The sequence below is a fragment of the Mauremys reevesii genome, linkage group 7, assembly GCF_016161935.1.
Source record: "Mauremys reevesii isolate NIE-2019 linkage group 7, ASM1616193v1, whole genome shotgun sequence".
In the NCBI taxonomy this organism is placed as follows: Eukaryota; Metazoa; Chordata; order Testudines; family Geoemydidae; genus Mauremys; species Mauremys reevesii.
In genome coordinates, this window is record NC_052629.1 from 23,159,494 (window position 1) to 23,177,317 (window position 17,824).

General features: G+C 40.0%; 1 protein-coding gene across 8 annotated transcripts in view; it reads left to right on the forward strand.

Annotated features, from left to right (window-relative positions):
- Window positions 1-17,824, forward strand: part of PTPRE (protein tyrosine phosphatase receptor type E) — a 221,866-nt gene that overhangs the window by 118,985 nt on the left and 85,057 nt on the right. For all 8 annotated transcript variants that reach the window (XM_039547447.1, XM_039547441.1, XM_039547440.1 and 5 more), the window contains one exon: window positions 16,105-16,211. In XM_039547447.1, coding sequence (XP_039403381.1) covers window positions 16,105-16,211 — 107 coding nt within the window. The remainder of the gene's footprint in view (window positions 1-16,104; window positions 16,212-17,824) is intronic.

Sequence of the window (17,824 nt, forward strand, 5' to 3'; positions counted from 1 at the left end):
GCATTACTCTGCCTACATCATTAGCCCCCTTGCAAAGAAAGAGAAGTGAGGCTAAGCATTTGACTAACCTCCAGTGAAGGAAAGGGTAACTGGATTATTAGGTATCAGGGGTAGTCCTGTTAGTCTGTATCCACAAAAAGAACAAGGACTCCGGTGGTACCTTAAAGACACCCCATTAAGCTTTGACTGGTCTCAAATAAAAAACACCTTTCATTAGTTTAGTTTGGTGCTTTGCTTCACTCATCCCTCACATATAAAATGATTATCTCTAATTTGTGAAAATTAATCTGATATTGTTTCTACCCTTCAGAAACTCGTTTTATTACATAGGTTGCTACATACATCAAGCAATCATTTCTGCTAGGTGCAATTCAGTGAACAGTTACATTAAATATGGATTTTTCCTTTGTTTCAATGTATCCCTTTTTAAACCTATCCTGCGGTATTGCTGAGGACTTTTAAAACAAGACTGTTTGTTTATATGTGAAAAAAATGACAGTTGTACACACTGTCTTTTTAAAACCGATGTATGCTTTTGTGACTGAATTAAATTATTCAGCCCCCAGAATATTTCCAATCGACTTCCAAAGAATGCACATGCAGCAAATTGAGCTCTTGACTTCTTTTTATTTGTGGTACAGTTCTTAAATGAAGAGGTCTCTTGAAAGAGTGTTGCTTGTTTGCTGGTTGCTTATGCTGAGTAAATGCATAGCTAATTATTGCAACGCAAGTCACTTGGACAGTGCTAAATTTGAGGATCAGTCGACAGTAAGTCTGACATCTCTGTAATGGGTTGGGTTGTAAAATGAAGCTCCTTGAAGAAGAAATTAATGTCCTTCTGAATAGCTCAGGGTAATAAATTTTAGTTTCTTTCAACAGACATTTTTTTTTCTTTTTTATGACACCTAGAAGAAAGAAATGAGAAAAATGTTCCTTCAGCATATACTGAACTCACCAAAAGCTTAATTCTACATCACTGCATTTTTTTCATCTGAGAAATCCTACTCCTTGTGAAAAAACCCAATATCCTAATTGTTTTTATTAGATTTTGGAGATTTTTGCCTCATAAAGATGACTGTTGAGTGAAGACTGTTATTGAACGTAGAACTCTCTTTACATTTTCTTTTAATATATAAAGGAATGCCCCTTTTCCTTACCTGGTTTATTGGCACTACACATGCGGTGCAGCAGTTTACTCACATTTTTGATGTGTTGCCCACTCACAGTTGCATGCTGACAGTGTTTGAATTGAGCTTAGTGTGTGTGGTTGGCACTTAATTTGACTGCTCTTCATAAAATGTCCTGGGGATCCTTCAACTGGCAAGGCAAAGACCTGGCAAAATTCTCACATCCATACGGCACATGTTTTTTTCACCCACTTTGTAATGTGCGCACGCACACAGACACACGTTTTCTCATTTCTTTGCTAACACCTCTACATTGTTGGCTCTGTAAATTGTGTTGAGTTTGACAGGGCAAGAGGCTGTCTGCCTGACATTTTTAACATTATTTTGCCTCTTTAATTTAAAAATGGAGTTTTCCGAACTGTTGTGATGTTTATCACAAATGTTGTAATCATAGAATATTAGGGATGGAAGGGCCCTCAGGAGGTCATCTAGTCCAACCCCCTGCTCCAAGCAGGACCAATCTCCAGACAGATTTTTATGCCAGTTCTCCAAATGGCCCCCTGAGGGATTGAACTCACAATGCTGGTTTTAACAGGCCAATGCTCAAATCACTGAGCTATTCCCTCCCCCCAAATAAGAGCCATACAACAAGGCACCACTGGGAGTAGAACCCAGGATCTCCTGTTTACTAGACAGGTGCTTTAGCCAGTTAAGTCATGGTGCCTACCTAATATTTCTGTCTTCTTAAAGCCTCTTTTCTTTTCTTTTTTCTTTTTAAATGAAAGTTTCTAGCCCACATAGCTTCAGAGAAAAGCTGGAAAATATAATTCAAGTGTAGTCCCCAAAGGGTCACAGAACAGAAATTAAAGAGAAGAAATAAAAAATGATATTTTTTTTAAAAAGCTCATTTTTAAACTGGTCTTGTGATTTTGGAGGCCTGACTCATGATTTTTGAACATTTTAATGCTGAAAATGTTAGGTAGCAGAGTTAATCATTACTTTAGATTTTGCTTCTTTCTGTTGCTTGCTTGCTCTGCCTTTTTCCCCTGAAGTAGACTTAGTGACACCAGAAAATTCACAATGGATGTTGAAACCTCAATGAAGTGTTACATTATTAGGTTTTGAAATTTTGTGTCTCCTTACTTCCTTTACCGGCAACAGAATTAATGAAGCACAGTTGTTTCACAGGCTTTATTGCCAAATGGTAAAGGTCAAAATGCAGGCAATAAAATTTTATTCCTTCCCCAAGGAGGTTTAGCTAGACACTATTTTTGATATGTTACACTCTACCATACTTTTATAATAGCTTTTTAAAATGCAGAAGGTAAAGACATTCTGAACACACAATCATCACAAATGTGTCTGTTATCTAACATTTGGTTCAATTCATAGTTTATGTAGCAAAGAAATCTTGTCTAACTTCTTCCTTTGAACTAAGTACAGTGCACAGCAGAGTCTGTTTGCTTAATTATCTTACCGATAGCCCTGGTTTTGGGTCACTTTACTTTCATTACCTTTGAGACAAACTTTTTTACTCCTTCTTCATGCCATTTATCAGAAGACATAGTTTCCACATGTGTATTTGTTAGGATAGGTTTGACCAAGAAGCCTTCACTAGAGGGCAGTATACAGTGTGGACCCGGTTTTCAGTCTTGGGATTCAAACTGGGAACTTACATCCTGTGTTTTGGGCACGCATCCACTTACACACCTGAGAACAAACATGTCTGTTTTATGCACTGTTAATTTGTGCATCAAAAGTGGGATATTGATATCTTAATAAGTTATCAACATTTAAAAACAGGACTTTTTAAAAAGTGTTTGTGAAAATTGTCTGAGAGGTACCTATTAAAAATGTATAATTGAGATTAATTTTATCACTAGTCTGATAGAGTTATAGTCATTTCATTTAGTAATAGAATTTTGGTGTCATTACTCATTACTGTTGAATTGTCACTTGTAATTTGGGGGATCACTAATATAGGAAGAGCACAGGTGACAGAGTTTGCAAGTAGATAAACTGTTTATTGCTCTGTTAATAATTATACTATGCACTTTTAAGGTGAAATTTGTTATAGTGTATCACCGTGCCTTTGTGGGTTACAACTGAGAATACCAAATTCAAGACAAACTGCTGAGAAATAGGGCAGACTCCCTCCAAAACTGGTCTTTATTCTCCCGTAAGATATACCAAACCAGCAACAAAAATAAACTTCTGTTTCACCACACTCGCTAACAAGAAGTCAGAAAAGCAGTTTTCTTGGGCATCCCAGTCCTGAGTTCAACACCCAGACACTAAACTTAAAGATGAGTGGTTATTTAAAACCAATTTAATCAAACAAAAGGGTTCTTCTGATCCCAAAGGACCAGCCACATTACCCAGGTCATTATGTAACTCAGATCTTAACCAATAATCACGCTGTTGCCAATCCTTTAGTATCTAAAATCTGAAGGTTATTTATAAAAAGAAAGAAAGAAAGGTGAGAGTTAAAATTGGTTAAAGGAATCAAATACATACAATAATGGCAGATTTCCTGGATTACACTTATAGCAGTGATGGAATCAACTGTTGGCTTGTTAAGTCTCTGGTTGCTTCCAAACCATTGGGAGGTCCTCAGTCCTTTGGTTAGAATGCTCCCGTTAGTACAAGTTCATAGTCCAGAGATTTGAGCAGGAAAGAAGCAAAATGGAGATGTTTTCAGCACCTTTTATAACTTCTCTCAAGTGAAGGGAAACCCATTGTTCTCACTGTGGAAAATTACAGGTAGCAAGATGGGTCACGTGGGCAGTCATATGTCCATGCATGATTTCGCTTAGTCATAGCAGGAAAGTCCATTAAGTGTCGATAGGTGTCTCCTGTGGTCCACTGTGAGTTAAGTGTTCCTTGATGAGCCACTTAACTTGAATAGTCTCTCCTGGATGTGCACGGTAAATGCCTTGTGGGCATTACCCCAGGAGCAAACATATTTGAAATATAGGTATAGACCCAATGCTCATAACTTCAAATACAAAAATGATACATGCATGCAAATGCATAATCATATTCAGCAAATCATAACCTTTCCATAGAAACCTTACTTGACATACTTTGTACAAGATTTGTTGCAATTATATAACAGTGGTAGCAACAATGATCTGCATGGTCATATTTTATCAGATAACATCACATAGAGTGATGGTATTTCTTGACTTTTCCTCTCCACTGATGTGGTAATTGTGAGTAGGAAAGCAGATATGTTACAGATGGTCAGTTTGGAACTTAAATGTAGACAAAACTGCAACAGCTGCAGATGAGCAACAATACCTTCTTTGTTTTTCTGCAGAAATTACAGATTTGACAGCTACTTTCATAGACAATTTTTAAGGTGGACTATTAAGATAGACTATTCACCTGTGAATCACTAGCTGTTACAGCAGAACATAACCATTTAGCACTTCATATAGTAGATAGAAGTAATCACATAAATCTCTGGCCAGTGAGTAAGAATCAGTGACTACCAAGAAATATGTCCTCTTAAAGGACAAACAATATTGTCATGGATGTGCTGCCTTGGATTGCCAAGATGTGACCACAAGTATAGGAGTATGTTCTGGCATATTTCTTGCACTCTGATGCCAAGGACAATCTTTTGTTTTCTCTTCAATGATATAATCTAGCTCAGGCCACAAAGTAACTTTTGGCATTTTTCCTTTACATATAATCATAGAAGTGTAACACTGGAAGGGACCTCACCAGGTCATCTAATCCAGTCTCCTGCACTAAGGCAGGACTAAGTATTATCTAGAACCATCCCTGATAGGTGTTAGTCTAACCTGTTCTTAAGAACCTCCAAAAACAGATTCAACAACCTCCTTATGTAATTTGTTCCTCTGCTTAACTACCCTTACATCAATGAAGTTTTTCCTAATGTATAACCTAAATCTCCCTTGCTGCAATTTAAGCCCATTCCTACTTCTTCTGTCATCAGTGGTTCAGGAGAACAATTTATCACCCTCCTCTTTATAACAACCGTTTATGTACTTGAAGACTGTTATCATATCCTTCCCTCAGCCTCCTTTTCTGCAGATTAAACAAATCCAATTTTTCAATCTTTCCTTGTGTGGCACCCAGAATTGGACACAGTACTTCAGTTGGGGCCTTATCAGTGCTGAGAAGAGTGGAAGAATTACTTCTCATGTCTTGCTTACTACAATCCTGCTAATACATCCCTGACTGATGGTCACTTTTTTTGCAACTGTATTACCTTGTTGATTTATATTTAATTTGTGACCCACCACAACCCCAGATCTTTTTCTGCAGTACTCCTTCCTAGGCAGTCATTTCCCATTTTGTATTTGTGCAATTGATCATTCTTTCCTAAGTAGTGCTTTGCATTTGTCCTTATTGAATGTCACCCTCTTTATTTCAGACAGTTTCTCCAGTTTGTCAAGAACATTTTGAATTGTAATCTTGTCCTCCAAAGTACTTGCAATCCCTCTAAGCTTGGTGGTATGCACAGACTCAGGACAGATCCCTGTGGTATGCCATTTGATATGCCCTTCCAGCTTGAATGTGAACTATTGATAACTACTTTCTGAATATGCTTTCTCAACTAGTTGTGCACCCACCTTATAGTAAATTCATCTAGACCAGTGGTGGGCAACCTGCAGCCCATCAGGCTAATCTGCTGGTGGTTCGCCAGACTATTTGTTTACATTTGCACGTCCCTCTGCAGCTCCCAGTGGCCACGGTTTGCTGTTCCCAGCCACGGGGAACTTCGAACGGACCTGAGTAGAGGCATCCAGGATTGGGTCTCCATCTGGAACAGGTGCCGGTGGAGGAGCCAAAATCGGTGTTGGCATTAGTGAGGTGGCCTTCCAAAACCATGCTATTTTATAAATAATTATATCATACTCTCTTACTTTGCACTGCCCAGTGGGAAATGAAATCAGTAGCTGTTATCTTAAAAGTTATGAGTAATAAAGCTAGGACCCCGTAATATTTGCTGAGCCATGGTCATGTATATGTAACGCTGACAGACCCTTGTCGTCAGTGGGCAGGATTGAACCTGGGACCTCCGGAGCTAAATGCATGAGCCTCTACTAAATGCATGAGCCTATACTGCATGAGCTAAAAGCCATATGGCTGTTGGCTAAGGTTGTAGAGCACTCATTAATATCTCTCTCTAAGTGGTCTCAGTGCCAGTACATGGGACAGAACACCCTACCTAGGAGGTGTGTGGGTTACATATACTCCACGATCATCAGCAAAGGTCCTTCGGCTGCTCACTAGTAGTAATCTGTCATAGTATCTGGGGCCAGTCTCTGTGGTGGATAATGATCACATGCACTAAGACAGAGTGTGACAAATAAACATTCAGACCATGTCTACACAAACACCTGCAGTCTGGCAAATTGGGGTGTAGATCTGCAGTGCTCCAGTGTGCTGTGCACTAACTGTCAGGTGGACCTTGCTACTGTGCACTGAAAGTTTACCAGTATGCATTGACATACTGCAAGGGTGCAGGGTGGGGAGCTGTTTGTGTTGGGATTATTTTCAGCCAGCTCTATGAAATCAATAGCTATAGTCATCTGGAATAATACTACATAAAATCTCATTTTCCTGCTGTTTTCACATTCAGTACCAGATTGAAAAGCTATTTAATCTGCCTCTTTTCTTACTTGTGAAGCCTTCACAGGCGAGTCTTCACTGAACTCGAAAAATATTAGCTAGAAAATTCTTTCCATGCTTGAATGGCAAAAATAATCTATACGAGTCTCTGTGTTGCCATATAATGTGACCTCTCCATCCTAGGGCAGTTAAAAATAGAATCTCACTTTTATATTCTTCTGGAAACCAGATACAGGTTGAAATTTTCTATACCATGGAAATCAATGGCCAAATTCCTAACAACTTCAGTAAGACTAGGATTTCACCCAGTTGCCATCAAAGGTGATGTGGATGATTGATCTGTCAGGAGGTCAGATATTCATGTCCACTGCTTCCCATCCAATTTATTCATTTTTTATTTTTGCTTTGTCTAGTATCCCTTTGCCAACTGGATTTTCCTCCTCTGTCAGTATAATGTGAGTTATGTCTTTTCCTTCCTATGGGACACATCACATGCCCACTGAAATACCAAATCAGGATCAGCATGAGAACAGCTATCAAAGAATTCTTAGCCTTTTTAAAAAACTCTTTAACATGCCTGTGCCCAAGCCCAGTATTTATACTTCATCTGTCTGATCACAAAGATCATTCAGTTCTGTAGCCTGATGAGTAATCCTTGAAAATAATGTAACTGACTCATGTTTTTTGGAACTGAAGTATCCACTTTGATGCTTGCTGGTGCCAGGTGAAGACAATTGCGAACAATCACATGAGCCAAATACTCAGCAGAGCTCTGAAAAACTTCACATCTCTTTGTGAATTCTAACACTAACCCTCTGTTAGGTTGTATCAAGATTTTGCGTGCTATGCTTCACTTGCATGATTTTGGTTGGCTACACTGTGTAACGATTGGCTCCACAGTGATTTTTTCCTGCTATGCAGTTCTTCATCGAAAACAGAAGTATGTTTCAGTAACACACCAGTTAGATCTTTTCAACTGTGGCTTTCCTGGCAATTGCTGGCAAACTTTAAATCTTTTTAAGACACTGACCCAGTTGAGATGGCTAATCATTTTTCAGCACAAAAAGTGGGAATGTTGTTTTTTCCATGGCGTTAAATCTACACCACCCAAATCCCCAGCATAGTCCCTAGGAACCCTATGGATGTCCACAGAACAACTCTGCAACATTCAGGAAAAGACTGAGTGTACCCTGATGTGCTCTATAAAGACTATAATGTATTGCATCCTGATACAACCATTAATGCATTTCCTATATCTGCTTCCAGCCAAACTGGAGGTCCTTTAAAGTGGAGCTCACCTTCCCCTGGATCTATGGGAAAGCCATTACATAATGAGGGTAGGTGTCTTCTCTCTTTAGTCGTCTTGCTCTGAGTTTAGGAAATGGAAAGCCTTTTTTCTTGCTATACCTTCATTACTTGTTTTTCTCATTTGCCAGTGCCAGTCTCTTACAGGCATGTTCTTCTGCCTGCAGGTGACTTCATCTTTGTGTTTCCAAATAAATAAATAAAAAGCATTTCAGGCCTTTATACCAATACATTGCTTCTCACTGAGCAAGCGTGCCACATGAGCAATATTCCTGAGTACCTTTGGTTTATCTTGAAAATTCTGCTGTCTTGTGCACTTTTTGTAAATGAATTCAGCACTTGGGATTTCCTTGCATTAATTTCCACAGCTTCTGGCATGTGAAACCATGCTCAGATACACACTATTTCTGTATTGCCTCACTTTGTACACCAGCCTACCATGAAAAGTGTCTTTTAAGACAGCATTGAGTTCACAGTAAGTCTGCTACAATTCAGTTGCCGCCCTCCCAAGTCTGCTACAATCTGTGTAATTATTTTCCCCCATTTCTTGGTTTCTTTTATGAAACGGAAATCTCCAAGATTAACAGAGTGAAATTTTACCTTCCATCGTGCTCAGGAGAGTGGGTACAAACTGGTCTTTGGCATGGCATGTGCAGCTATAAATACAATGCTTTATGTAAGCACTCTTGCTGTTCCTTATTCTCATCAAATGTTTTGAAAACCTGCCAACACCTTTATCAGTGTCCGATGTCAATTGCTTTTCAAAGGTATTCAAGAGAAGTCATTGTAAGTGCTAAAACAGATCAGCTGAAGCTCCAATTGATAGAAGGTTTCTTTACTGACCATGTAAAGTAAAAGAGAAGTTTATCAACTGTAGAATTCATCCCATTCACTCATGGAAGCTCCAGCATGACTCCACCTTTATCCCTGACTCCCTTACCTACTGACTCCACCTTTATCCCTGGCTTCATTTCAAGTTGAGGAACTGCAGAAAGTTCTTCTTCCAAGCTAATGTCTCCTATTGTATGTGTAGAGTTTTTAACTTTAGCATCATGTTGCATTATAGTGCTAACCTGCTGAAATTTATATTTCGGGTAGGCCATGTGTAATGATAAATGTAATGTAGCCTAATTTTTTATTTTTATTTATGTATTTATTTTTTATGAAGTGGATGACATCCAAAATAAATACCAAATTCCATTGGGGTATTCATTGCACTAAATGCAGGAATTTTCAATAATCTACCAAGTTTTTTCTGTGTAGAACAATGGGCTTAATATATATCCTTATCGGGTAGTTACTGCTTGTTTCTTCCAGCAAGTCCTCCTCATCCTAGTACTCATCTCCATAGCAAGAAAGGACAATATGGAGTGGTAAATTAAGATGCAAGTGTGGCAAGTTGAGTCAATGTAAGTTTTGCCCTCATGTAGTCTGGATGTAAATCTTCATATGATCAACAGCAATATGTTCACCATGATGAATATATTGTATGATGGTATCAAAGGATTCAATTTAAGTAGACATCCAATTAGACCTAGTTAATCCAATTTCTGAAAGCTAAATGTCAAAGGAATATTTCAAAATAATATAGAGCAGTGCTACCAGCTGCTTACTCCTTCAGATCAAAAGAAGACAAAATCTAATTCAGAGTCCTCATAGGAAAGCAGCATGTGAATGTAATGCTTATCCATCTTGTAAAAGGCCATTGTGTGATTAGTTATCTAATCCAGGGGTCCCCAACCCCCGGTCCGCGGCCTCTTAGAAACCGGGCCGCGAACCGACCCAGTGGAGCTTCCGCAGGCATGCCTGCGGGAGGTCCAGCTGAGGCGCGGGACGAGCGCTCCCTCCGCAGTCGTGCCTGCGGGAGGTCCGCTGCTCCCGGGGCTCAGCTGGAGCTTCCGCAGGCACGCCTGCGGAAGCTCCACTGGAGCCAGTGGACCTCCCGCAGGCACAACTGCGGAGGGAGCGCTCGTCCCGCGGCTCACCTGGACCTCCCGCAGGCATGCCTGCGGAGGGTCCGGCAAACGAAACCGGTCCCTGGACCTACAAAGGTTGGGGACCCCTGATCTAATCTAAGAATGGACCATGAGAGAATAGAGCAGTATTCATGAAGAACCTGTTAGTGTATTGAAACTGTAGGATAAATTGGCACAAAAAAGTAAGCATGTATCCTCACTATGTTTAGTATACTCATAGTCAAAGAATTTATAGACGAGGTATGAGCAAGCGTGTAGAAGGAGAGAAAAGAAAATGTAAGATGATGCTTAATGACCCTTTTTATCTGCTTTGTCATACACTTATAGCTTTATTATTTTTAAAATTATTGTTCCAACCAAATCCATTAAGTTCTCAAGAACCTTTAGGAATGGATACAAGGACTAAGGAAAGGTTTTTTTAGCATTCACATTTATACAATAGCTCTAATCAAGGAGTCATTCACATTCTTTGGTTTAAAAATATATTTTTGTTATTTGCTTATTTGCCATGTTTCTCATGTTCTGATTTCTTTCTGATTGAGCCTTTTCTTTCCTCTATGCCTCATGTTATCTCACTGTATTTATCCTTCTTAAATTCTCATTCCCAAGACGAAGAAAATGTATTTTTGCTGATTGAGTTTTTTCTAAGTTTAGTAATTATTTTTTTATATGTTGACACTGTAAAAGCATAAACTTGGATTATTCTTAAACATGAAGTTTTAAACTGTATCATAGTGCAGTGGGCTTACTGTCTCATACCCAAGGACAAAATTCAATGCATGTTTTATCTTTCCCTTAATTCTGTATAAGATAGTGGAAATGCATTGATTGTTTTTGCAGCATCTGTTATTTTTTCCATCCTTCTGTCTAACTAAGAATTAATCATTAATTAAAACATTCTTTAGTAACCACAGTTGCATGTTTTTCTTGTCAATATAGGAACTCTTCTGCAGCACTTCATTGTTGTTTTGATGGAGTTTAACTTTGCAGATTTCATATCGCTGCTGGTTGTTTAAGAATTTTGGCACCTAATTTGTGATAACTGGGAGAGAGGAACTTGTAATGATTATAACAATCAGTGTGTCTTTCCTCTGAAGTTGGAGTTTTTGCTGTTGATCCCTAGGGTATGTCTACACTACCTACCAGATTGGTGGGCAGCGATTGATCCAGCGGGGGTTGATTTATTGTGTCTAATCTAGACACGATAAATCGATCCCTGAGTGCTCTCCCGTCAACTCCTGTACTCCGCCGCCGCAGGAGGTGCAGGCGGAATCGACGGGGGAGCAGCAGCAGTCGACTGACCGCAGTGACGACACCGTGGTGAGTAGGTCTAAGTACGTCGATTTCAGCTACGTTATTCACGTAGCTGAAGTTGCGTAACTTAGATTGATTCCTCTCCTCCCCCCCACCAGTGATGCTAGGTGGGGCCTCTAATGATTAGCGAAGGTTTGAGGAGGTTGGATCCCACTCCCTGATTTTAGCAATAGAAGGGAATGAAAGAACAAAAAACTGAATCAAACACCCCAAAAAATCTGTCAAGAGGAAGTGGAATTGATCCCACTCATTGTCCTGCCTCCCTTCCTATAACCTCCGAATGCTCTTCTGCATAAGTTTAGAATGAAGACAGTGGTATCATCTCCCTGAAAATCCACTGGAAAATTCCCAAGGGAGTTGTTAATGCTGACTGTGTCCTACCAGGGATGTCAGGGCAGCATTAACTCTTAATAAACCCTGTTGTTCTCTGTGAAACTTTCCCCTGGATGTCAGGAGAAAGGAAAGCCCTGCCACCTGTCTTTTCCCTGAGCTACTAAATCATTCCCACTGAAGGGCATGGAATGCAGAGGAAACCAGCAGCTTCAGGGCCACACAGTTTTCTACATTTTGGCCCTCCTTTGCCTTTGCATGGGGAGAGTGTATGAGCTGGCAGAGATAGTATGTAAGGCCTGGTCTACACTACGGGGGGGGGGGGTCGAACTAAGGTATGCGACTTCAGCTACGCGAATAGCGTAGCTGAAGTCGAACTACCTTAGTTCGACTGACTTACCTGTCCAGACGCTGCGGGGTCGAACTCCGCGGCTCCAAGGTCAACTCCGCCACCGCCGTTCGCGGTGGTGGAGTTCCGGAGTCGACCGGAGCACGTGGGGAGTTCGAACTATCGCGTCTTGATTAGACGCAATAGTTCGAACTCCGAGAAGTCGAACTCTCCGCGTCGACCCATGCGGTAAGTATGGACCTACCCTAACAGACTACTTACATTGCAGCATGCAGGTTGCAAAGAAACAGATCTTTCAGTCTATTCTGAGAAGTGATATCTGGGTATCTTAGGTTAGATAATATCAGTGGACACACTGAGCTGCTGAAAGGCGATCTTGAAATTACAATTTATTTTGGCAAATCCTAAGCAGTAATACAAACAGGTGTCAAAACTGAACACATAATAAAAAAAACAGAATGGTGTTTTGATTTAAATAAGTAACAAGCCATAATACTGAATTAATTGGCTTTACCTAAAATTCTTTATACCTCTTTCATTGGAAGTTAAACATTTCAGAGAATCACTGCATAATTTTTAATAGGCATTACTCATAAAAATGAGCCTATGTAGCATAACACTGTGTACATGATATTGGAGCATATTGGTATGCTTGTGTGTGATTTGAGACCTTTGTCCTAGACTGTAGATATAGTGCCCTCTTCTGAACAAGTATATGGACAACTTGTATTTCCCGAGTTGATGAAAATGTTGCTACACTTGAAGTCTTCTTCAAAGTTCAGTGGAACAAAATGTTTTTCTCTTTTGATTCCTCTTCTCAGCTGAGTAACATTGCTAATATTGCTGATTGCAACACATTGCAAATGCAATGTCAGAGGAAAAGTATGACAAAAACTCCTGGGATAATGGGAATCAGCTGCTGTTCCTAATCGGCCATGAATACTGAATTTATCTGCTTATGGGATTGTTGTAAATATTGCTTGTCTCTAGGTGCCATGAGAACTGCAACAGTGGTCATTCAGCACAGATGTTGGTTAATGTCATGTTATTAATTATAACGATTACAGAGTTGTTAGAATTTTTCCATTGCCGATTATTGAAATTTTAGTCACTACTGTATAGTATTTTCTGTAATTCTGTGACATTAGTGATTATCATTATGATGTGGCTTCCAGGGTGGTTGTTTTGCAGTATTCCTCACTATTGTCATAATAACTTTAGGACGTGTTGCAGAGATACACCATAGGGCCGTATCTTCCTGTGTAAATATATATGTTTTACTGTTTGTAGGGAGGGGAGAAGTTGTGTGTGGGTTGTTCTTTTTTAAGTATGTATTTTAAGAAAGATTGATGATTGAATAATTCTGGAGTTTCATTTTATCCTGTAATTATTGAGATGATCAATGAAGAGGGAACTGTAAGAAAACTTCTACCTAACTCTAACAATGTTTTGGTTGAAGCTTTTTCCCAAGTCCAGATAGCACTCACAGCTGATGTAATATTTATGGGTCATAGCCCTCGACTCTGAGCTATGCACTTATACCCTTCCGCCAGTAAGTTCCTTTCCTGACTTTGTCTCTCATCTTCAGAGAGACAGGAAGTTTTCATAACTGATAGTGGAGCATTAATCCCTATCCATCTCTTATGCACCAGTTGACTGGGAAACATTTTTTTTTTCTGAAGCCAGTAAATCTGAACTTCTCTTTATTTGAAAGCCTTCAATTAAATTATTTTAAAGCTGCTAGATTTCAGCTGTTATTTTACAACTGTACATCTTCAAAAGGAAAATATTTTGAACCTTAATATCATAAGTCTCAGCAAATGGAGCTATTACTTTTACAGACATGTCAACCAGTTTTGCAGATAACCAGTAAATTGAACAGTACAAGTGTAGTTCTTCTTACTCTTTTAAAGTCCTGTGGCTTCACAATGACAAGAAAACATTTCACTTTGATAATGCCTCCATTTTAAATAACTATGGGTAAAAGTGTATGTGTAAGTTTGCATCCTGTAGAAGATGTTACTTGAAGCTGAAGCCACCTGTTCCAAGATGGTTGTTTTGGGTTGCTCAGAGTTGTACCAGCAACCCACAACTCTAAAGGGCTATTTGGCAGCTGTGAATCACTGCACCAGAGATGCCTCAGGCACATTGCCTTACTCCTGCCTATGCTCTTTACATAAAGGGTTAGGAGGTGTACCCACTGCACTGCTCTAGGATTCTGCCACATTGGGGAAATCCTTAGACAGATAGATTGGCTTTGGGAAGACAGATCCATTGACTTACTGACCACTTTGCTTAGCTGGCCAGTACAAAATGTAGGGGTATTGTAACGCTTGGTCAGTTGTTTATACTCTGTGAATCAGTGCCGGAAGGGACCATTAGATCAGTGGTTTTCAAACTTTGGGTCACAACCGAGTACTGGGTCGCAGAATGCAAGGCACTGGGTCACCTTGCTCAGCACCCAGGGACCGTAGTCCCTACCTGTCTCTACCGGGTGTGCTGCACCCCGGAAGCGGGCAGCAGCAGGTCCGGCTCCTAGGCAGGAGGGCCACGTGGCTCCGCGCGTTGCCCCTGCCCCGAGCACTGGCTGGGCGGATGGTGCCTGTGGGCAAGAGCCACATGGAGCTGCTTGCGTGCCTCCGCCTAGGAGCCGGACCTGCCTCTGCACCGCAGCTGCGCCACTGACCAGGAACTGCCAGAAGTAAGCCCATGCCCCAACCCTGGAGCCCCCTGCTCTACCCCAAACTCCTCATCCTTGACCCCACCCCAGAGCCTGCACCCCCCCGCCCTGACCCCCCTCCTCCAGCCCAATCCCGTTCCCCAGCCCAGAGCTCCCTCCCACAGCCTGAACCCTTAAATTCCCGGATCTAACTCACAGCCCTTACCCCCGTACCCTAGCCCTGAGCCCCCTCCCACACCCAAATCCCTCATCCCCAGCTCTGTTGGGTCGTGGGCATGAACAAGTTTCTTCAACTGGGTCGCCAGAAAAAAAGTTTGAAAACCACTGCATTAGATCATCTAATTTGACCTCTTGTATAACACATACTATTAAATTTTTGCCTGTTACCCATGTATTGAGTCCAATCGCTCTTTGACTAAAGCATATCTACCCAGAAAGATGTCCAGTAGTGTTTAGAAGCCATCACGAGATGGAGAATCCACCAGTTTCCATCGTAGTTTGTTCTAGGGGTTATTCATCCCTACTGTTAAAAATGAGTGTTTTATTTCTTATTTTAGTTAGTCTAGCTTCAGCTGCCAGCCATTGGTTCTTGTTGTTATGCTTTTCTCTGCTGAGATTCTGAAGATCTTTGCTATCCTTTGCTTACAGGTTCTTGTACCACAGTGGGCACTCTTACCTTGGGGTGCTGCCCCTTCTCTCAGGGGCAGACTGCAGTCTGAAGTGGCCACTCGTCATTGGCAAGGGGGTTTGGACCTGCTGCCTTTCCAGCCTCAGCTGCCTCCCTGCAGCCCTAGTACCTCCCCTGGCCTTTAGCAAGGCCTCAGGCTGGGGACTTGCCAGGCCAGAGCTCCTCAGCTCTGCCTGCCTTTCCCCAGCTCTGCTCTGCCTCAGGTATCCTGCTTGCTCTCCCAGGCAGACTGGTCCACTCTGCTCCTCCGCTGGAGCAAGAGTCTTCTCTCACTCCCTCAGCCTGTCCTTTTATCAGGGCCAGCTGTGCCCTAATTGGGTGCAACCACATCTGTGGCTGACTACCCAAACAGCCTCCCTTGGCTACTTTTAACCTTTCCTAACCGAAGTGGGGTGACCGCTCCACTACAGTTCTCAAAATGTGTTTTTTATTACTTTCCAGTAGCTTTTCACGTCTGATTCTGTGGTAGCGAGGGTCTTGTGTAATACTGAATGCTAGCTAATAAATCTTTTGTTGAATTATTTTTAAAGAATTTCTAATTAATACATGTGCTTGCTTCTTTTTTCTCTTCCATCGTAGATTAAGATTAAACAATAAGAACGCAGGAGAGAATAAAACATATTTTAAATCTTTTGTAGATTATGAATGATTTTTTACCCTGTTTTAAGAGGAAAAAATTAATAATTTGCCTTTAAATTTTTTTCTATATTTTCTTTGCTTTACAGATCCATGATGGAACAGTCCAATTCATTCTTGATTGTTTGTATTAGTTTTCTACTTGTTGAAGCTTCAGCGCACAATGGAACCACACCACCAAATAACACAACAACAAGTAAGGAAGCATTTAATTCTTTGGGTCAGTAACGGGTAAGATTCATACTCACAAAATCCTGAATATTTCTCTGTTCCCTCTAACTCCACTGATGCACTCTCACCCATACTTTTGTTTGTTTGTTTGGTAACTTTTTATTAAGACAAAGTTACAATAAAATATCAACATAGTATATTGTACATTACTGATTACTTATTCAGGATCAGGTTAATATTCAAAGAACTGAGATAAATATTTTGGCTTGTTGGCATGCTCCTCTGTGTACACTAAATAGGGTGACCAAAAACTAAATAGCTACCCTGTTTCTGGAGCTTCTCTTGTATATTATGTACTTGGTATGAAAGTTTTTCCATTACAAGGACAGTCCATATTTTACTATACCACAATTCCATAGGAAGAGAAGTCACATTTTTCCAATAATGTGCAATCAAAGTCATACTGCTAACAATAAAAAATAACTTAATTTTGTCATTCTGTTTAAAATGTAGATCCTTTACTGGAGCATTAAGTAAGCAGGTTGGGGAGCTCTAAGAAGCTGGCATTTTGTCATGAGATGAATCTCTTAAATAATTTCCTTCTAAAATAAATATATTTGGACATGTGATTTTGACAATTTGTGTTTTAGCAGTTAAAGCTTTAACTTTTGAATCTCAATGTCTGCTGTCATTCAGTAATTATTGTCTGACACTCCCATTGTCTGTCACCCCTTCATAATTTCGCACAACTCTGAAAATTTAAATGCATAAAAATTAAAATATACTTTAAAATAAATGTTGATATCTGTTGAAATTATAAAAAAAAATTGAATTCTGCCAAGCCTATTCTTTGTTAACCCGATTGATCACATATTTTAGTTGTGATGCATAACAATAATAATAATAATTAATAATAAGCCGAATTAGGGAAAAGCTACTCCATCCCACTTAACAGGCTTTTACAAAACTGGAGAACTCACCCTTTGTCTTGTATGTTTCCATATGTATTTTAATATGCATCCTGCCATGTTGTTAATGTAATGTCAGGGTTACCAACAGAGATGCACTGAAAAAAAATAGTACTTGTGGTAGGAAATTCATCTTTATCAAGGCTACCCTACCTAGCCAAGAAATTTCATATGTATTCCATTTCTCCATGCCTTTTATTATCTTATTCCACAGTGGAAGATAATTTGTCTTTAAAAGTTTTTGTTTCTCTACATACAGTTCTTAAACTGGGGGTCACGACCCTTCAGAGGATGGAAAGGTTATTACATGGGGTTGTGAGTACATGCCTTCCAGCTAGCTAAGTCTGCTGTGAAGTCTGTGCTAGTAAGTCTGCTATGAAAAGTGATATTAACAAGGGGGTAGCACTCCAGGGGTATGCTGTGTGAAAGGGGTCGCCAGTAAAAAAAAAAAAAAAAAAAAAAAAAAAGTTTGAGAAGCAATGTCTACAATACTTATTCCTAAATATTTTAAAGATTCCTTTATCCATTTTAGTTTATGTAGCTGACAACGGTTTGTTTTGATGTTTTCAGAAATATTAATTCCTAAAATTTCAGAGTACTCTGTTGGATCCCAGAGTACTAAATAGCAAGAAGATGCAACAGATGGATGTTGAACATAAATGGAGAGAGG